This window comes from Dicentrarchus labrax, unplaced genomic scaffold, assembly GCF_905237075.1.
Source record: "Dicentrarchus labrax unplaced genomic scaffold, dlabrax2021, whole genome shotgun sequence".
In the NCBI taxonomy this organism is placed as follows: Eukaryota; Metazoa; Chordata; class Actinopteri; family Moronidae; genus Dicentrarchus; species Dicentrarchus labrax.
Window position 1 is genome coordinate 23,661,298 of NW_026136705.1, and position 22,632 is coordinate 23,683,929.

The 22,632-nt window shown below is 40.1% G+C and overlaps 1 protein-coding gene across 8 annotated transcripts in view; it reads left to right on the plus strand.

Annotated features, from left to right (window-relative positions):
* Positions 1-22,632, plus strand: part of LOC127363751 (rap guanine nucleotide exchange factor 6) — a 147,997-nt gene that overhangs the window by 117,956 nt on the left and 7,409 nt on the right. For 6 of the 8 annotated variants that reach the window (XM_051400602.1, XM_051400604.1, XM_051400598.1 and 3 more), the window contains 12 exons: positions 2,005-2,019; positions 5,916-6,156; positions 9,792-9,959; positions 10,156-10,371; positions 12,913-13,124; positions 13,692-13,815; positions 15,023-15,046; positions 16,382-16,602; positions 17,615-17,788; positions 18,006-18,152; positions 18,515-18,634; positions 20,556-20,817. In XM_051400602.1, the coding sequence (XP_051256562.1) occupies positions 2,005-2,019; positions 5,916-6,156; positions 9,792-9,959; positions 10,156-10,371; positions 12,913-13,124; positions 13,692-13,815; positions 15,023-15,046; positions 16,382-16,602; positions 17,615-17,788; positions 18,006-18,152; positions 18,515-18,634; positions 20,556-20,817 (1,924 nt within the window). The remainder of the gene's footprint in view (positions 1-2,004; positions 2,020-5,915; positions 6,157-9,791; positions 9,960-10,155; positions 10,372-12,912; positions 13,125-13,691; positions 13,816-15,022; positions 15,047-16,381; positions 16,603-17,614; positions 17,789-18,005; positions 18,153-18,514; positions 18,635-20,555; positions 20,818-22,632) is intronic. The other 2 variants (XM_051400601.1, XM_051400600.1) reach the window with 2 other exon arrangements.

Below are 22,632 nucleotides of genomic sequence, written 5' to 3' on the forward strand. Positions count from 1 at the left end.
TGAAACTTATTTCTCAAAGTGAATAAAACTCAAACGTGAAACAAAAGATTGAACCAAAGCAAATTTGTGGATATATATAAGACAAAACCTGAATTCCTAAAAGCATCCAAAAATCCTATTTTTATTCATACTTGTTCGCTAAACAAGTGGAAGCACTTTGTGTCAGGGAAGCAAAGCTTTCATTCCACTGATTTACAGTTGTTCGTGGCCTTATTTCAGGTGTCTCAGTCAAACAATTCACTTCTTCTTTCCTGGGGCTGTTTGTCACACTTGACTTGAAACCTCTGCCTCATTGAACAGTGAAAGCCACTTGTGGAGTGAAGGACTCCAATGCTCAGAGATGCTAGCACCCTTAATCACATAAAGCAGCCATATGAGAAGTGTAGTGATGTGTGTATTTGTTTTTCTCGAACACAAACTTCTCTCTTTTATCTTTCTCTCTCCTTGAAATTCAAGCAAACTCCTCAAAAACACTTACGCTCACTTGTGCTGACACAGGAAGAGGCATTCACTCACTCAAAGCAGGCAACTAAAGGCTCCTAGCATTGCTGTATACACACACACACACACACACACACACACACACCTGAGGTCTTTCTTTTTGAAGTGCCAGAGAGATGTTGTAGAATTTTGTCCGTCTGACATGAATTAACCTCCTGGACTATAAGACTTATTTATACCTTTTCCTGTTAGACAGGTTTTGGCAGTCATAGTTATTTTAACCAACATGGATCACTCCTGTGTATACTGTGCATGTATGAGATTGAAATACTGAGAGAGGAGAGAACAAGAAAAAGAAAGTGGAAAGGTGAAAGAGTGTGAGAGAGTGAATATGGTCCTGATTTATTCCACCGGCCATTTGTCAATGAGCTGCACACACTCAGACAGACACACACACACACACACACACACACACACACACACACACACACACAGCTGCACGTAGATCCCTAGTTTGTAGACCTATATATCACATGTGGTTGTGTTGTATTAGAGTACAAACACACACACTGACTGGGCCTCATTAATCATCCGCTATTAGATCAAGTTTCCTTAAGTCCTCTGGCCTCCCATTAGATTTAATAGTAGAGGGGAGAACAGCCCACTCAAACTCAACCCTGTTCCAGATGCTCTGCAGGGCGTGTAATACCTACAAAGTCCTACCTGTAATTACATTAGCATAGCTGATGCATCCAATATCATGTTTCTACTGTCCATACTGGAAGTATGAGCAACATGGCTTTGGGGTATTTGAAAATGTTGTTTAATTTGTTAGTTTGATTGGTCATAGTCATTTTATTTATGGTTTTAGGCAGCTCGTGGGTCGTTTTAAGGTGCCACACAGGTTTTTTTTAGGAGGAAATCATTTAGATTTTATAATCACATGTAATCTGATTTCATAGGCATGTCTCATGTTGCCTGTAACTGCTTGTTATCGCTGCTTATCCTAGTTAGGATTTTTATTCTTAAAGAGGCTTTAGTAAACTTCCTGGTTAAATGAAGGGTTCTGGACCTAGTCTTACTTTATTATACAGTATTAGTAAAAGCGAGTAATTAAAATAGTTTCTTTTTAAAACATAGGTTATAAAATGCTTAAAGTGCAAACCTACAAAAGAGAAAAAAGAATGTGTTAGAATAAACATATAAATCAAAGACAAGCAAGCATATGTTTGGCTCTGGGTGAAGTTATACTCTCAGATCCTTCATTGTCTTTTGTCTCTCTTATTTTCCTCTGCTTCTGTCCCTCTTGTCCTCTCCCTCTCCTCCTGCGTCTCTCTTGCTGTGATTTTAAACAGATGTTCTAGTGTCGACATGATGAGTCATACTCGGCCCCTTCTGGTCTCACATGAACAGATTAAGGCTACACTAGAAACTCCACTGGTGTTCCCTCCTTTTTCCCTTCTGTCATGATGTTTCCAACCTCTAAATCTCTTTGTGCACTCTCACACTCTCTCTTCCTCTCATATTCACTGTGTTTTCTCTTTTTCCTCTCTGCTTGCCAAGCCCTGGGACTGTACTGTAAGTATACATAACTTCAATGCCACTGTTTGATTGTGCTTCAGTAAATATTCCTCCCAAATGTCCCCTCCATCTTGACTTTTTCTTTCTTTAATCCATTAACTTATTTTCCACCTTCCATCCTTGCATCTCTGCATCCATGAACTGCATCCTTCAGGCTCTGGGTTTGGGCCTTGTATTGTATTTTATACTTCTCCCACTTGTTATCTATCCTTGTGAAACTATGAGTATCAGAGTAAGGACACATTAACTTGGTGAACGAGCAACCAAACAAACATTCACCGGGGAAAAGCACACCGCTAATATCAGTTTGCAGGCTACATGCTCAGCTGCAGCGCATTGAACGGCATGCACACATACCTGCAAATGTCACTTCGGTCCAGACAACACATGATAAGCTACAGCTCAAGTGTTTTTTTTACTTTGTCTCTCATTCCCCTGCTTCAGGTACAAGAGCCTGCAGGTTACTGTTGACCAAACACAGCATTTATACGTCCCTCCAGCCACTGAGACAGAAAAAAGGAAGCACATATTATTGTGTTTTTCTAAATAGTTTTTAGACAAAAACTCACTTTTATCACATCACAAGTAGTGTCAAGCTTTGGTTAGAGAGACAATACTTGAGTCAGTAGGATAGATTAATTGGTGGTTTGCGTCTCTTTAGAGGTATTGGTGATAATAATGAAAATACCAAAGTAACACCAGCCTTTAACATCATTTCCCAACAAGTATGTCATACTTGAGACATTTCTTTTCGTTTCTATTTATTAATTAGAGCCATGGTGTTTAACCCCAGCCACTCTACTCCACTCTTCTTTCAGAGCCCCAAGCCATCATGCCCTGCTATCTTTTGCTCTCTGTGCTTTCTCGTGTGATTTCTGTCTTCCAACTGTATGATAGAGTGACTGGGAAAGGCTCTGGCAAACAGTAGAAAGAAGAGTGAGGAGGAGACTGAGGCTTGTGGAAAGTGTGTAGCCTCTCATAGTGCTGTGGTTGCAAAAACCCAAGAAGATTTCCCGCGTAGAAATCCTCTTTGGCTTCAGTCCATGAATAAATTCTCTAGTGTTGAGGAAAATGAATGATACCTTATTAAAGATGATAATTGATTGGATGTTTGGCTGGACAGGCAACGATTGTCCTCCTGTGTGCAGGTCGGGTCGCAGCTAGTCCAGAGGTTTAAATATGATTAAGTGCCCCGGATATGATAGCCAGCTATTTAGCCGAGAGCTTCCCACACTCTAATCACAAATCACAGCTAATGAGACACAAAGCATTTAGCTTCCACTCAGCCCACCCTCAACACCCTGCTGCACATAAACAGAGAGGAGCTCTGCTACAGCAGCAACACAGGAAACATGGAGGGAGCCACAAACATAGTCCTATGATGCCATTTTTGAATTTTCTGATTCTAAGAATAAATGTTTCTGCACATATATTGTCTTCTTCTGGATAAAAGTGTATGTCATGTGATTTAAATCAATAAGCTCACAGTCAATAGAGAGGTCATCCATCACCAAGACTGGCCTCAAACATTAAAACATGAATATGTACACATTCCAGAAGTAAAAGTCACACATTATATACAAATTGGGAAAACCTCTGGATGCTTGCATTTAAATCAAGAAATAAGTTGGTGAAATACTAAAAATATGCATTCAAGGTACACATATAAATGTACAGTATATGTAAAGAGTCGACCAGTAGGAAATACAGAATAGAAAAAAAACATGTGGGTGCATGTATATGAATAGAAAAAAGAGAATGCATGAATACATTCCTGTAAAAATAGAATGCAGAAAAGAAACAGAAAGCAATAGCAATGTGTATACACACAGATACATCCAGACTGATGCTACTTACCTAAAGAAAATCCTAATTTATATATCACAGATATTGAAAGTACAATGAATCATGCACACACAGTCAAACACACCAACAGGCTCTTTAAACAAGCAGAGGTGATTGATTATCAGCATTCACTCTTAACGTTATTGTTATTGGCTTTACCTTCAGCAATTTGCTTCTGCTTATTGTGCTGCTGCTCCTGCTGCTATAATGATGATGATAATAAAGCTGCCCCAGCTATTGTCATCTAAACACACACACACACACACACACACACACACACACACACACACACACACACACACAGTCACAGACAATTCAGAGATCTGTTTGCTAATAAAGGTGAAGGTAATGACTTTGTGTCTGAGCACACTTAACCCTTTTCTGCTTGGTAAACAGGAGGTAGCAGGTGTGTGTGTGTGCGCGCATGTTCGTGCTTTTGAACAAACTCATCAGTCAAATAGACCTTTCACCTTTTTTCTAGATTATCTCTTCGTGATCTCCCTCCATTCTCAGTTTATGTGATTGAGCTCTTTGGCTGCCTGTGGCTAATGGGCCGTACCCTCTTCCTTACTCAAACACAGGGATCTTTAATGCAGTATTTCACTCAGGGGGAACATTTCTATTATTTAACACACATCGTGTGAGTCACGTGCAGCTGCTCCAGCATCAGCTGCCCCAGGAAACTGTAGCTTTTATTTTGGCCTCTTACTTTTGAATATTGTCTTAAATCAAGTAAACAATAACACTTTATGTCACCTGACATGAGAAAACAAAGTAATGTTGGGACATGATGCTGTTTTATTGTTTGTTATTCAAATGAATAATTCAATTTTGCATTCCTAGCTTTTAAATGGCACTTAACATAATGTGGCTCAGTAAATGATTTAAGTTTAAATGATTAATTATTGAATGATGAAAGTGTGTTTTGATTTTTCTTTTTTCTGATGTAAGGTTCATAGCTTTTGTTTTACTTCAAAATAGGTTTACCTATAATTTTATGTGGAAAAGATGACATGAATAGATTTTAACTTCTAATTTAAATGTAATTATTAGAAACAAGTATGTCCAGGTCAGATAACTAAAAGAAAATGAGAGATGATAATGCGTGGATTGTCACTGAGAACATAATTGCATGTAACGTGTGTGGTTTCTGCTGCGTCTACCATTGTCACCCAGCTCTTGGCACTTTGTCCTTTCTAGCTGCATGTGTCCTTGTTTCTTTATCTTGCTTTAGCCTTGTGTGAGGCTCAAAACGCCTGTAGTGTACATGTTTACTGTGAAAAAAGACCTGTGATGTCTTTGATCATGTCATGTGTACCCATATCTCCCTAAGTCATTAACAACATTTGTTTTTGATGCAGTGTTAGAAACAGTACAGCCTGTTTGTTTTTGTGAACATTTATGTATCCACCTATACCAGAGACCTATAACATAGCTGCCTCTAACATAAAAAGTGTGAATAATGTTATTAAACTAAATGTAAGCGTATCCTTGCAGCCATGTGTAGTAACTTCAAGCAAGTCCATTGGAAATGTATATAACAGCCATGCTGGAAAGAAGATGAAACAGTGTTGTGATTTGGCTCAACAGTAGGATAATGCAGAAATGCCATTGTTAAATATTCATTGTAGGTTATTATAACGGCAGAAACTGTTGTGTATTTGACCCTTTGCCCATTTGGTTTTACACCAAAGACGTTTTGGCAGGAGAGTTGTCAGCTCAGCAAATCTGTTTAGAGTAGACGATGTAGGTCTTGTCACCCGAAACACTCAATAATGTAATGAAAATAAAATATAGAAACCATAACCTTATAGCATTCCTGCCCTCATTTCATAATGTTCACATTATTGGTACATTACTCAAGAGAAAGATAAATGCCAAAACTTGCAAAGCTGCACTTAGATCACTGTTTATTATATTGAAGACTTTATTACATTTAGTTTTACTGCATTATCGGCATTTCTTATAGTATTGGCCTCCACATACTGTAACCATCACAGTAATTAGTCACTGACAGCACTCCTCTTTTCTTACTCTTCCATTTTCAGACATCCCAGACCAGGTGATTCGGGTGTTCAAGGCAGACCAGCAGAGCTGCTACATCATCATCAGTAAGGACACTACCGCTAAGGATGTGGTCGCCCACACTGTCAATGAGTTCGGACTCATCGCAGCACCCGAGACCTACTCCCTTTGCGAGGTATCAGTTAGCCCAGAGGGAGTCATAAAACAGCGCCGTCTGCCCGACCAGCTCTCTAAACTGGCTGATCGGATTCAGCTCAACGGCAGGTAAGAAACACAAGAATGACACTGGTGTCATGCCTTGGCCTGAATGTGGTGAGCATTAGAGTGATTCTGTCTGAAGCTTAAGGTTCACAAAGCAGCACACAAGAATTAATAAACCAGGAAGCAACAATATTTCATGGTCAGGGAAGCATATTGGTCCTGGAAAAAGGCATGGACTTATTTACCACAGTGGGAATCTTGGACAAAAAGAAGTGGAAGTGGAGCAGAGAATTTGAGAATTTATATAGACCTATGGCTAGTTGAAGGCTTGAATGACTGAAGTCATGACCCACTGTGCTTGGATTCAAAGCCCACAATCCTGGGACATAGGAGATTTTCCTTCCTTCCTTCCTTCCTGTTCTTTTTAAAATTATTTCTGGGTTGAGTCAACTAACACAGGACCACACAGTGCTCAGTATTTTGTGCAGCTACTTTGAGCTTTATTCTGTAAATAGATTTCTTGCCCTGTACTGAAGAAGAATTTAATCCAATACCACATTTTTCCCAAATCACGACTAACACAGTGGGTCAGACTTCATACTCATACAACAGCTTGAGCTTAGCTCTTCTAGAATGTTGATCATGTACATTGCATATATATTGATTAAAATTCTCCTAGAGGAGTGGTTCTCAATCCTTTTCCAGGGATACAGGGTAAACGGTAAATTGTAAATGGACTGCATCTATATATAGCGCCTTTTTTAGTCTTCCGACCACACAAAGCGCTTTACACTACATGTCACATTCACCCATTCACACACATTCACCCACTGATGGCAGAGGCTGCCCAGCAAGGTGCAACTGCTCATTAGAAACTAATTAATCCCATTCGCACACACTCACACACTGATGGCACAGCATCGGGAGCAATTTGGGGTTCAGTATCTTGCCCAAGGACACTTAAACATGCAGATGGTGGAGCCGATACTATTCTGTGGAGTTGTTAATTCACTTAGCATTCTTGAGGTGTAAATCAGTTCAAAACCAGCAGGGCTCCAGGTGCAGACGAACAGGATTCAGAACCACTGTCCTAGTTCAGTGGAATGAATAAATCAAGTGGTGTTGCCCCATAAACGGGCTGGGAAACATTTTTATTTGTTACTTGAAACAGAAGACAAGCTGCAGTTTGTCCCATTTAAAAAAAACAAAACAAAAACAACAGTTTACAGCACACAGTGAATTGCATGTGATGTGTGTGTGTTTCCTTTGCACCAAAAAACACCATTGCCAGTATGTTTGTTTGTTTTTTTTTAGTTTGTGGCACATCACACGTCTTCATGATGCCAGACACATTCCCTTTTTATGATGAAAGTTTGTAGGACATGAAGGATAATTGGAGTGCAGCCATAAAGTCTGCTTTAAAACGGCTCCTCCGTCAGTTTTTCACACTTTTCTCCCTCTCTCCTGGTCTCCTGTGGTCCCTCATCAGTCCCCTCCCAACTAGGTTAGCATGAATATTTCATCCTCTGTCAGGGGCGGAGGCCTCAGCAGACAGCATGGCATGTCTGGAATTATTCATACACATACTTGCATGCACACACGGACACGCAGAAAGATATAGATACAGGCAGTCACCTTCCTATACAAGTCATGCATCTATCTAGTATAGACACGCAAATAAGATTTGTGCAAAATACTATACGCACAATACTGTGTTTACACAAGCATACATATTTGTATTTATGGATTCTATATGCATGCATCTACACACAAAAAGTCTCAAACCTGTATAGACAGACACACTCACTCATCTAGAGGACACTCATGGTCCACACCTTCCCTTCGTTTTTTGATGGATGGCTGAGCTGCATAGGAAAAAAATGTCTTACTGTGAGATATTGGTAGTAAAAAGGATTGGTTTAACTGTTGTATGGTATGAACATGCAACTATCTATAGATAGCTTCTCTCTCTAATAATGTACCTTTTACTCTGCTGTTTTTTTATATGTATCCTATGGTAGTGGTATGGTATATTACGGACTCATTGACAATCCACTGTCATGTTTGTCATCTTTTTTACATGTATACATATACTTGGCGCAGTGTCAGCAGGATGTATATACAATAGTATGTATACAGTAGAGTTTGCAGTATTTTTTTAGGAGCAGTAACCAAAGATATGCTTCTCTTTCTCTGTATCCCACCTCTTCTGTTGCTCTCTGTCTGCAGCTGATGATTGACAGAAGGTGTAACGGGGGGAAAGGCCGAGCCAATAGCAAGCCTTGTTCACACCGCCAAAATATATAAAAACAACCAGTGGCCATTTACACTGGCTTGGTTCCAGAAGCTTCCCCTCGCCCAGTTCTATTTAGCACCACTTTGTCCATTATTAATTTAGTTTCCTCTACATATCCAGAAGATAGTGTTTATTTAAATTTTTTTGTTTAATGAGACAGGTTATTGATATCATTTTAATTTACATGAGAAAATTGGACCATTAAATGATTACCCACTCTCATCTCCTTCTTCCGCTTCTTCTCTCCTCTCGTCTTCTTTATTCTCCTCTCCTCTCCAATTCTTTCCTGCTCTCTTCTCTCCTCTCTTTCTTCTCCGTTCTTCTCAACATATCCTAGTTAAGTGTCTTTACATGTTTTTAGAAAGACCTCAAATCAAATCTCAAGTCTCAAATCTAAATCTATAATCTATTTAAAAAAAAAAAAAATATATATATATATATATATATATATATATATATATTTCGGGTGTTTTTTAAGCTCTCAAATGTAAAAAATGTATTGTGCTTTATCCTACACATAAAATTCAGCTTGATCTTCTCACCTCACATCCTCACATCTCCTCTCTTTAGTTGCTCTTCTCTCCAGCTCTTCTGACAGTGTAACAGAGAGCCATTTCGAGGCACAACCATGCCAATACTTTGCCCCTGAGGGCTGTAGGTCTACAGTGCACTACGGCGCTGCATTCCTAGATGACCACATTACAGCTCCATTAGAGTAGAGGTGGGGTGTGGGTGTTTTAGATTTATAAACATAGAAGCACATAACGGGGTAAGAGAGATGGCCTGCTGCTGGAAGATCTCCCAGAAAACTGTTGGAGATCAGGCCTAAAGAGAGATGGCTCTGTTTTTCCTCTCACTCATGCACGTGTCATCATTCTTACCTTATTTTTGCTGAGTTCCCTGCTCTTCTCTTTCACTCTGTCTTTCCCCTTCTTTGCCCCAAGGTAAAATATGTCCGTAATCTATCAATACAATCAGAGTATTTATTCCCTTTCCTCAAACTAATCTTGAATTGGAGACAGAAAAGGTGTCCCCTTTAAGATGAAATGTGAATGAGAGGAACATTCAAGGGATTTATCTGGGTTTTTTTTTAATGTGTCGAAAGTTACTGCTGGCTGAAAAACCAGATTCTGTCCACCCACCTGTCTGTTTCTGCAGCCTATATTAAAGCATCTGAGGATACTGCAGACCTAGTAGCTACTGCTCTAAAAATACAGAGATGACATCACTTTCAAAGTATTTTACTTAACTTCATAGGAAAATAGCAGAAATTTTGTTTCTTAACATCTTCATTGCATTAGATTGTGGTTTTCAAATGTCAAGGAACGATTTTTTTAACTTGCCCCAACTCTAATCTTACTATTGCATCTCATCCTCTTTCCTTCTATTCTCCTCACTGTAGATACTACTTGAAGAACAACATGGAGACGGAGACGTTGTGTTCGGACGAGGATGCCCAGGATCTCCTAAGAGAGAGTCAGATCTCTCTGCTCCAGCTCAGCACCATGGAGGTTGCTGCCCAGCTCTCTATGAGAGACTTTGAGCTCTTCAGGAACATTGAGTCCACAGAGTATGTAGATGTGTAACATTTTTTTAACCGTAATAACTTAATAATTTTCAAAAAACTAACTTCATAAAATGCTTTACAGATAAAAAGATATTAAAACAGATCAGATAATAATTAGGAAATTAAACTGCTGGTGGTATATTAAGCAGCACAGGATGTTGATACACATTTAAATGTTTTCAATTTTAATGGTTCCCAGGTACGTGGATGACTTGTTTAAACTAGACTCCTCAATCGGAAGTGGTAATCTCAAACAGTTTGAGGAGGTGATAAACCAGGAGACCTTCTGGGTCGCCACAGAGATCCTTAAGGAGCCCAACGCCCTGAAGAGGATGAAGACCATCAAACACTTCATCAAGATCGCCCTGCACTGCAGAGAGTGCAAGAACTTCAACTCCATGTTCGCTATTATCAGGTGGGCTTGGTGTAGAAAGAGTTCGTGTGTATATTGGCTTCCTGAATTAAGTGTGGTGACACATTGTTTCATCATTTTTCTCATTTTTGCCTTAGTCGTAGTATAGGATTACTGTTCTGAGGACTGCTAGCATTTACTCTGTCTCCACTGACAGCTTTTTTGCCACATGAGCTTTGGCCTCTTGTCTCTTTCCCCATATCCTCACGAGAGCCTGCCTCCCCTCCCCCCTCCTCTTCTAGTTCACTGAATCAGCCCTGATTCTCCCAAACCACACAGACTCTGCCTCAGCAACCTTACAGCTTCTCAAGAGTCTCATAGCAAAGGCTACACTTATTGTTTGTTGCTGTTGTTAATTCCCCCTGGTCTCTGTGGTTTTGGCTGATGACTCAGATGACTGAAGATGTGTACTGTGGCCCTGTTATAAGAGGTAAAACCCACATTAGAGGAGAGGCATGCTAGTGCTGGTAGTATTCTGTTTTAGGGATGGACCTGGGAACGTGATTGTGATTGAACCCACCAATATCTTCATACATGTTTATTCATCATGTGCAAGTGTGTTTGTGTCTAAACAGGCAGTTGTGAATTTGTGTATGTGTATTTTTTTTGTTGTATATATGCGTATTTATGCAGGAGAAGATTTACTTAGTTACCGTATTTATCTGTATTTGTGTGAAAGCATTTTTAGTAAGGATGCACCGAAATCACTTTTTTTTTATACCAAGTACTGATATGAGAACTTAATACCATTACAGCTTGTAAAGTGTATTGGACCCAATACTGGTACCGGCCCTGCGGCAGTAGCCCACTTTCCCTGTTTCATAACCTTAAATGTTTTATTCCAGGACCACTTCTGTTTCCCCTATATTTAATCATCACTAAAACATCCTAGGTTAATTTTTTATGCGGATGACACCGCTTTTGTACAGTCTTCTCTGTCTTTGGCAATATCAAATCTGAAAGCAGATTGCCAAGTCCTACAGCTGTTTCTTATTGATCTCAAACTGTTATTACAAGATTTTTCTAAGAAATTAAAAAGATAAAATACTCACACCAATAAGAAATAGTAGAACTTGAGAATGCTAAAATAAAAGATGGTAGGGCCTTTTAATGAGAGCAGAGACAACAGAGGATGACCTCAGCTATTAAGCTTCTGCTGTGCATCCTGACTATGATTAAGCTAAACTAATTATTTTTTTATACATACAGTAGCATCATTGTGGCTTCACTGTGTCAATGGGACCTGAAGATGATGCCACTCGACACCTCCTACTTCTTGCTCCATGTTTACTCATTTACTGCTGCACCAGTGTCCCAGTCCCAAGAGTAATTATTCAAAAACAACACGTCATGTTCTCTCTGTAGCCTAGCTTGGTTAATAGGTTGTTTAGACACATTTGTTTTGCAGTGTGCTCTTTTCAATCTGCAGTATAAAAATAATCAAGAAGGATATTTTCTGCAATGTTGCTGCAGCATACAATTAAGTATGAATGAATTAGGATTCAGTTCTGCAGTAGCTATCATTGTAGATGTAATATGTTGATTAATTGAAGTGATTGCATTTTCTGTAAAACAAAATCATCTTGACTTTTTTTCTTAAAAGGATCCACTTTCACTCACACTAAGCTGTCATCTTGAGTCCACTTTAGATCTGGATTTACAGTTTAAGGAGCTGAGCAGTATGGTGATCGTCTGCTCACTGCTGTAAAAGGCACTTGAAAACAGAAGTGCCTGACCTCCATGTCCCTTTACACTCCTCCTCACAGCATGGTGTCTTTGCACATATGGCTCTCTGATGCATAACCTGCCCGGTGACAGGGGCATTGCTGCTGTGTGGGTGTGTGCATATGAAAGATAACGTGCAGGGTTTCCCGTAGCGTTTTATTGTGGTCACACCCCGCTCGGCTCACTTGAAATCACCTCCACTAACCTCATTTATGCTGGAGATATGGGATTATTTGAGTATGCGGTGAGTTGTTTAAAAAAAAAAGGAAAAGGTTAAGTGGTAGATGTGATGACCTGAGAAATAAAGAGAGAACCGAGAATAGGGTTTTGGAAATGAATAAAACAAAAATATACCTGCCAACAGAGAAGATGAGAAAGGTAGAGGAGGGATGGACACAGTTGATGAGCGAAAGAGAAACGGACAGGAACTGGAAAGATAATGAAAGAGGGGAGTAGAAATAAATGCTGTGCCAGTCATAATTATCAGCTGTCTAAATGAGTTTGCTCTGAGATGACATTGCCTCAAGGGGTCTTCTGCTCTGGAAAATGGAAACCTCGCTAACTAAAGATGGTTAGCTCGAAAAGTGGTAATTAAGCAAATGCCATTATGGGGTTTGATTGGGATGTATGTATTGAACACACACACTACAAAAAAGTAAAGTTTTAACTTTTATACTTCACTTTTTTCTCCTGCACCCTCTTTTCCCAAAATGTCTACCTCTATCCTCCTCCTCCCTTCTTCCCACCATAACCTATTTATCTATGCCTCTCCCCTTCCCTTCTCCTGCCCTCCTTACACCTCTTTCCTCCCTCACATAGCGGCCTGAACTTGGCACCGGTGGCTCGGCTGCGGAGCTCTTGGGAAAAGTTGCCCAGCAAGTACGAGAAGCTGTTTGGAGACCTGCAGGACGTCTTCGACCCGTCCAGGAACATGGCCAAGTACCGCAACATCCTAAGCAGCCAGAGCATGCAACCACCCATCATCCCACTTTTCCCAGTGGTCAAGAAGGACCTCACCTTCTTACATGAAGGTACCTTTGTGGAAAGCCCAGACTTTCTTTTTATGTGCCATGTGTTGCTACATTTCCTTTAATTGTATATAAACTAAAAAACTGAGGCCATCTCTGAAACTTGAAACGCTCTTCTGTATATTTGATGTCCCCTACTTCCCCTGTGTTGTGTGGAAGGTCATTTTCAGTCTCACTTAGGTTTACTTCTGCTATAGGCTTCCCTATCTCACATAGTGTCAGGTCAAAACTACCCAAACTGACTTCTCCTTAAAGGTTTTCTCTTAAATGTATGGCCATGTTAGGAATTAAAAAGAAAGTTTCCCTAATTGTGCAAGTTGCTAAAAATTCTCAAGTGGCCTAACATGACTCAATATGAAAGAAACCACTTTGATCTCCTAGAAGATTGACAAGATAACCAGAACAAGGAGATTTTTACTTTGAAGATTTGACTTAGAAATATTGTTGCAAATTGCATCTTGCAAATGTGACAAAATATGAATCATTTATCTCCTTTATAATTTTGACAGCTGACTTCACACTCACTGTTTGTGTGTGTGTGTGTGTGTGTGTGTGTGTGTGTCCTCTCAGGCAATGACTCCAGTGTAGATGGTCTTGTGAACTTCGAGAAGCTAAGGATGATCGCCAAGGAGATTAGACACGTGGTGCGGTTGACCTCAGCCAACATGGACCCTGCCCTCATGTTCAGACAGAGGTTGGTTGTTTTTGATACCAAGAGTCCGCAAAACCTTTTATTCTCAAGATTTTAGACCAATTTTGCTTTGACTTGATGCTGTTGGGGCTAGTTTCACAGATTCGGGTCACTTAAAACCTTTGTGTGGGGGCTATAATTTGCTTAATTAGCTATATCACAAAAGTGTCACATCCAAAAAAGCCAGGAAAACTGAGAACTTTAGAGGCTAATATCATGAAAATGTACATTTTGTAGCTTTTATTAAAGAAAATATATTGTTATTGGGAGCCTGAGGTAGATTTTGTGGCTCAGAAATCATCATCAATGACCAGGTAAGTTGCATAGTGAGACAGTCTTCAATTAATATACTGTGAACAAATATGTACATTTGTTTCAGTTTAGTAAGTGATAACAAATCATCAACTCCCTTCAAATATGAGTATTTTTGAAACTGACTCTTCCTCTTTTCCGTCAGCCATACTCAAAACTGTCACTTCTCAGAAAGAGGAATACAAAGCAGAGTGCAGTACAGCAAAGTAGATTACAGGGTTTAGAAAAGACTGCAGAAGATTACAAATAGAAGCAAAAAGGGAACCACTGTGCACCATACCTCCACCAGCCAACCTGGATCCTTCACTGACAGGATCAGGCACACACTCAAGGTCTGGTTTAATCCATTCCCATTCACTTCTTGTCCAGTTCATGGCTCTTGTTGGTTCGATTGCATCCCTTTGCTGGAATGTAACGGTGCGAGGACACAAAGCATGGATTGACTGGAAGTGAGGTAGAATTGATACCAACCGCAGTGTGTAGTTTGTACCACTCAATTTGTGTGTGCTATCACAGTCTGTCACTGCTGCAGTGCATGACTGCCCCCTGCAGGCACTCCCTTCATACTACAAACTCAAGATGTCAGAGATGATATTTTACACGACTTCAAGACTTTTCTTTTAAAAATCTTGTATTGACATTGTATCGTATGTGACAAATATTTTTCAAAAACCCCAAAAAGGTGACACAACAACTTGTTTTCCTGAGTGTGTGATGCACAAGGCCATAACACATACTCTTTAGGTTGATATGGGGAGATGTCATATGTCTGGTGTCCTCCCATCTCCAATCATGTCCTGTTTGTTTGTTGTGGCATGACCTCTACATAGTCTTGTCCACCCCAACCCCTGAACTTGTCTTTAAGTCACGCTTCAATCTTCACGCCTCTTGCTTGCAGGAAGAAGAGGTGGAAGAGTTTAGGGTAAGTTTGTCCTGGTACCGGTTTCATCCTGTTTCAGTCTGGACCAGCAGAAATTAAATCCACCCTGCATCCCCACCACCCTAAGCTCTGCATGCCCCCCCCCCTTGAGTGTACATGCGTGTCTGCCTGGGCTTGTCTGTGATTAACCCTTCCATTTGCAGTGCCCATTCACCTGAACCACTCTGAAGTCCATCATTGACCCATTAATTGTTTGCCCTGTTCATAAGATTGTATGTTTGAGTCATATAGTAGCTTAAAATGATATGTAGCATTTGTTTTGACCAAGAGGTTCTAAACACATTCACATAGTGATTGTTGTGGTGTTAAAGAAAGGTGTCTTTTCTTGGGCCAAGAAGGAGAACATAAGACAACTCAACTTCACAGTTAATAAGCTGGTTAATAAGTTGGTTAATAAGTAAGTCCCAGAGTGATTGCACATAATATGATGTATAATTGATAATTAAATCAAATTTAAAAAGCAAAACAATTTAACCTCAAGGCCCATTTAGTATCTGTTCAGGGGCTTTGGATCATATCAAATGATCCCCATCAGCAGATGGAATTTGCCCATTCACAATGGAACTGTAGATGTTCAGGTTTTAGTTTTTTCAGAGCAGTTTGAAGACTTCTCGTCCACACTGGCTTAAAACCTCAAGGTTTAAAGTTTCAACTTGACCTGACAAAATAAAGCAAATATTAACAGATACTATTTGACTCAGGTTTGGTGTTTTTTCATATCTGCATCCTGGCATAATATTCCCCATATCGAATCTTGTGCATCTTTTGTTTCCTAACCCTTTTTGCCTCCATCTGACAGAATGTTCTGCTGTTCTGTACTGTGATAGCATGGCACACCAGCGAGAACTGCCTCCCTCCCAGTTGCATGGTCCTGTTTTAAAATGCTATGCTCCAACACAAAGACAGATGTACAGATTTTATAGTAGAAGAGGTATTTGGTGTAGGTAGTTGTGCCTGTTTTATTGGTGATTGGACTGATGTTGTTTACCATTCTTTCCTTCCCTCGTTCAATCTGCCTTTTTGTTTTCTGTCTTTCGACTTTCACGTGCATTTCTTCTGTTCCTGTCTTATCATCTTCATTTATCTCCCTTTATCCTCTACTTCATCTTTGTCAATCTTTCATCTTCTGCTCATCCATCAACATTTTATCTCTTCCTCTCACCTCTTAAAATTCCCTCCTCATCTTCTCCATCTCTTACTGTTTTCTTCATCTCTTATCTTTCTTCTCCTTCTTCATTTTCTTCCTCTCATCTCCTCTTATTCTGTCATTTTTTATCCTCCTCCTTTTCCTTCCTTCTCTCCCCTCTCCCTCATTAGGTCTTTGAGTCAGGGCAGCACAAACTCCAACATGCTGGATGTGCAGGGCGGCGCCCATAAGAAGCGAGTACGCCGCAGCTCGCTTCTCAACGCCAAGAAGCTGTACGAAGACGCTCAGATGGCCAGAAAGGTGAAACAGTACCTGTCCAACCTGACGGTGGAGTCAGATGAGGAGAAACACCAAATCATGTCCCTGCAGTGTGAGCCATCCTACAGCACCTGTGAGTAACACTGAAACTGAGACTACTTTTTCATCATTGCCTTAAATGTTTATATACTCTCTGAGGCATAAGTAAATGTAGATGAGCCTGAAATATATATTTCTATGTCAGTAGATTGACCCTGTACCTGATAGAGAGTAAAAACAGTAAAAAATAAAATAAAAAGTACATCAGTTGGAATTATTGAAAGCATTGTTCTACATATTTTGTATGTACTTTTTTATGTTGGTAACTGTAGAAAATTTTATTTATTTAATCTTGAGATCTATAATATCAGCAGATGATAACTGATTTGACAATATATACTGTACTATATACAATATCCATTTGTATTATTGGCTTTCACTGCCACCTAGTGTATTTGCAGCTGTCCTGCAGAAAATAACAGGGATCACTTGATCAATCAGTACATATATAGTGCAGCATGTATTGTATCATCCAAACACACAATGCTATATCATGTTTTCTTAGCGGTTAAGCATAACCTCAATGTGTAATTTTTTTAAATTGAGCCTGAGTCATTGTGCTAAAATTCCTTTTTTGGCTCATCTGAACTGTATCACTGCATAACAGTGCGTAATTGGTTCATCACAGCAGTCAGAGAAATATTTGGCCACAATATTAATCCAATCCTTCATCATATTATTACTGTGACATTGTCAAGAAATAGCAGTATGTTTAAGTATGATACTTTTATCAGTTTTGAATGTCATAATCTTGCATTTTATGACGGCAAGACAGATCTACTGTATGGTTTCTGTCTAGGTCTGTGAAAAACCTGTGATGTAATTTTAAAAATCAAATTCAGGTAGATCTTGAGAGGTTTCTCAGTTCTGGTATACATAAAAGTAAAGCTCACTGTCTTTTATTATATTATTGTAATATTTGTTCTGTGTATCTACTTGAGAGAAGTATTACTACTAACATATGTCACACTGAATAGTTAAACTGAACTTCTTCAGAACATTCAAAATGGAAGATGTTTTGATGATTCTTCTACTTGTGGTTGTAGTGTCTAAAAACTTGAGCGAGAGACGATCCACCAAGTCGGACATGTCTCCAGTGTCTCTGCGGTCAGCTCTGCCCTCGGGGAAAACACAAAACAGGGTGTCACAAGTCCTTCAGGTCCAGGTCCCACTGAACCCTCTACGAAAGAAGAGCACTGCCAAGGACATAGGCACACCTAGTCAGTAAACCTGTATTATACTGTATAACATCATTATACTTATTTATTCAGATTTCATTTTTAGATTACTTTTTACTTCATTTTGTTTAGAATTTCATTTAAATTGTGTCAACTTCAAACATATATTTCCCAATTCTGTATTACTAAAGATGTATAACAGACTCCCAGGATAATCTACTTTTCTGTAACCCTTTTCTCTCTTGTTTTTCTTCTCCAGACTCCAACTCTCCCCAGGTGGTGAAGAAACCTCCAATGAACTCATCAGAGGAGTGGAGCACCAAGAGACCATCTGATGACACCGTCTCCACCATTTCCTCCCTTCACTCCAGCCCCACAGTGTCGCCGCAGGGCTCCCCGCGCAAAGGTGTGCTCCAGAAACCGTGCTTTTCACCCTGTATGCTTCTATCCAAGGAAGGTTACATGAGGAGGAGCCACAGAGTAGATCTAGGGAAACAGTCACTTCCAAGCAGTGTTGAGTTATTCAGAAACCACATCTGGGGTGAATACTTATACATGTAAAGTAGAAGTTAACTATGGTCAATTTACACTTTTCCTTCCTTAACTGCTTTTAGGATTGCATATTTTTTGCTATAAATAATAACTGGGGTAGTCGCTTTGTCCTGAAGGCACCCTGTGACTTAAATCTCCAGTCATCTTTTTGTTTAAATAAGATTGCCAGACAATGCCCAGCATAAGTTATATAAATAAAAATCCCTTTCTTTTCAGTGGGAGGCGTGGCCAAGTCCCAGAACTCCAGCCAGATGAACTTGTCGGGATCTTCGTCGTCACTGACCAGCGATGCCAGCACAAAGGCCGGCAGTGTCAGCCTGCGCAGCTACGGCATAGGTGGGGCTCTCCTCCACAAAAGAATCCTACTGATGACCAGGCAGCACAGCCGAGAGAGTAGCAGGGAGAGAGAGAATCAGACTGAGGAGGAGGAGGAGAAAGGAAGTGAAGTGAAAAAGGAAAAAGAGGAGACGGAGGAAGTTCAGAGAGGGAGATCCAGGCAGCAGAAAGACCAGGGTGCACAGGTAGATTCAGGGCTAATGTCACAGAGGGTTAGAGCAGGAAGGACAGGTATGCGTGTGGTGCACCCCATGACCCACACTGGGTCTCCTCCCAGTCTACCAGGATTGGCACCCATGACTCTGTCACCTCTCTCCCAGCCCCAGTCAATGAGACCCAAACTTCCAGAGTCCCCCATCAGGACGAGACTGCTGTCACCATTCAGGATACTGAGGGAAAGGAGTCAGTCCAGGGAGAGGCCGATTGCAGTCAGGCCACATCTGAACAGTGGGGAGGGAATGGGGAAGGCTGTGCCCCCCTCACCTCAGGATATGAGACAAGGACAGGCAGAGAAGAGAGCCAGGAGGTCGGCGAGCCCAAACCCCTTCCTTTGGCTCTGCAGGGACAGACACACCAGGAGAAAGACTGTCTGACAGAGATAGCTGATTATTTGCCGAGTAAAAACAAGGAATTGGAGATAAAATGAAAGAAAAAATTAAGTTAGTTGTATTTCAGTGAGAATTTCTGTCAGAGGTTGATGATAAATTACATTAATTGAGAATCCATCACAAAGGATAGCCTGTTAAAGTGATAGCACTACATTTTGTTTTGGAAGCACTAAAGCAAGAGTTAGTCTCATATCCACCATGAGTCATAAAATGGTGACGTGAGAAAGAGTTTTCCCAGCAAACGTTCCAAGCAGATAAGAGAAAAATAGATCTTGCTTGTGGCAGTAACAACAAATGGAAAATCATTTCAGTTTGTTCTCTGATTTCTCCTTTGTTCGTGGGAATAATGCAATAATGTTGCAATGTCACTGAACAGCCAAATGTAGCAGAATATGTCACTGTCAAAGCAGAAAACTTATTAACCAAAACGTTTTGATCCCAAAATGAAGGATATTTTGTCGTTATGAAGCATTTTTCCGCTGAGATCCAATTTCGAAATTCCTTTTCACAAGAAAAAGATGAATTTGTCATTCCTTTTGTTGGTGTCAAGTGTAGGTTTTGATATGCGACTTTCTTCTGCGGCATACAGAATTGTATCGCCACGTTCCTTTAAATATCCGTTAGTTAGAAATGATTTGGTTCAGCAGGTTTTTGAGTATATGAAGTTTAAACTGTGACCTCTGTAACAGTTGTACACTGTAAACAGTCCTTTACAGTCATTTCAACACAGTTCTGAGGCCCTGTTCACATTTCACTTCAAATTTTAGAAGCGGCCTTAACTTCACAGCGTCCATTTGCTGTACTGTGTAAGTGTTGATGAAAAGTATTGTACATGACATAGAGACTGATGAGTATTTCTGGATTAACAGTGTTATTTTTAAGTATTTGCTATTAAAAAGGGAACACAAACTTCAGATTCAGTCTCCCCATATTCTCACATCAGTATGGATTCTTATTTTTTTGGTCACCTTCTGGATGCAGGGTGATTTTGAAGTGCAGTGACTATCCAACATTGCCTAAAAAAAATGATAGAAAAGATGACCAGTTGGGTAGAGCTACACACTACCACTGCCAGGGTTTTTCTCAAAATAATTGTAATATAATCTACATTCATGCTACTGGAATGTGCTTTTAGAAAAAAAGGCTATTTACTGCTGGCCATTTTTCTTTCTCTACTTTATCTTTTCATTTATTTTCTAATGTTGCATCTGTCACTTTCCATCCTTGTCCCTTCCCCATTTTGCATTTTCTTCATTATTATAATCTGTATTTTACTTCATGTTCAAATGTAAATGTTCTCAATGTTGCTCCAGGTTACACCCTCCTACCAGCCGGTAAAGCAGACAACCTGTCGGACTCAAGTCACAGCGAGATCTCCTCCCGCTCCAGTATCTGTTCAGTTGACTCTGTGCCTGCTCCTGGGCTCGAAGACCGGTGTACTAGCAGCAACAGGACCTGTACTACTACTTCTGCTAGTACTACTGCATCCACTACTACGACAGCTGCTGCGGTTCCTGAGAGTTCAGCAGCAACACACGCACACTTAAATGTTGATTATAACCAGCCCAGCACAAGGTAATTAACTTCAGTTCAATTCATTTAATCTAATCTGTCTGGTTTAGTTCATTAACTTAAGTTAAAAAGCGAGCATCAAACAGTTTCCTATGTGCTGTCTTGGAGTTTTTCCAGTTTCACAACAAAAAGTTTTTCACAAAATGGCAACAAGGGGGAGACCTGGTTTCCCTAGCTGAATTTCTCCCAGGAACTATTTCTTGGTCATGTATATATGTAAGCTGGTTTCTAATCATCTCTGTACATGTACTTGCGTTCATAAGAATAGACTGCAGACAGTGAAAGTAGTGCTGTGACAGGAGAGCATCACAGAAATGAAAGGAAAAGATTATTACTGCTATAAATCCTCACATTCTCTATACTTAAGTCAGACTAAAAGTTGACCCAATGTAGCCTCTAGAAGTCTAAATATATTGTTTTTCCCCACTGAACACTTTGTAAAACTCAGAACTGTTCATGCTTTGAGGAAAAACTGTGCTCTCACTACAGAGCCACTCACTGTGCTGTCAACTCTCAACACAAAAGTCCGTAAGCAGACGTTTGCAAACCAATGGAAAATTTGATGCATTCCATTTCCCAGGCTCTATCTGGATATTTTATTTGGATAAAAACTCATAAGCCAGTCTCTAAACGCTTCGCTCTCTAATTGTCTGGTATCGCAAGACTAACCTTATTTAGATGGGATCGCAATGCGGGCACAACTGAGCTAACGAGAACACATTTTAATACTGAATGGCGATTAGGCTATGCTTTTACAGAAAGAAAGGGACTAGTATCTGCAGTTGTTAAATACATGTAGCTCATTAAACAAAAATATCAGTTTGGCCATACAAAGGTAGACCAGCAAAGAAGAATCACCTGTAACAAGACACCTTTCTTTCTCTTAAAGTCTCAAATTTTTCCTTCAGTCTGTGTTAACATTCAATTAACAAGCTATCTATCTATCACTGAGCAGATGAAACCCAGAAACAGTAAGTGCAGCACTCTATATAAAAAAGGCTTCTAAAATGCAAAGCCTCCCTCTGGACTGAATTTAAATTATAAGAGGTCCTGCCAGTCCACTTAAAAACAGTAGGTTATTGTTTCTGTAATTATTACCAGGGTGGAGGTGAAAATTATAGACCTACCCGCCCCGAATTGGATTAAAATCACTGACCAGCTCAGCACAAACAATGAAAGCACCCCACCTCCTCTGGAGAAATAAATCTTGTCCTCCAAATGGGGCTTAACTAGCTTGAGGACATGAAGTTGTAGGATTCAAAAACTGCACTACTTATCAGAATGGAGATTCTTTTTTACAGTGTACAAATTAAGTCTTCTAAACAAACACCTTTTAATGTGTTTATTTAGATCCCTTTTAGCTCATATTCTACCCCGAAAAATTAATTGGTATGAGAGCAAATATTGTTTTCCGAGCCATGACTCAAGCCTTGAACTACCAGGATGCGCTCACACACAAACACTTCATTATCAACATGAGCAAAAGGGCACCACACGTACATGGTCTGCTACCTCCAGCCACTCTTCCATTCCCTCTCCCAGCTGGTTTCCAATTATGTCCTTTCCTCATTAAAACTCAGAGAACAGGAAGTCGTAAAACGCGGCAGGTTTTTATTAGCGTCGCACATTTACTGCCCTCCCCTCTCCTCCTCTCCTCAGTTAACAACGTATCGGCTTTCACGCAGGCGGCTTTTTAATCTGGCCGAGTAAACAACGCACCTTTTTTATTTTCTGCTGTTTGTTTATTGTTCCTCCATGATCAGGCCATTCTGCCTCACAAAGTGGAGACTATAAAATATCACCGGACGCAATAATCTG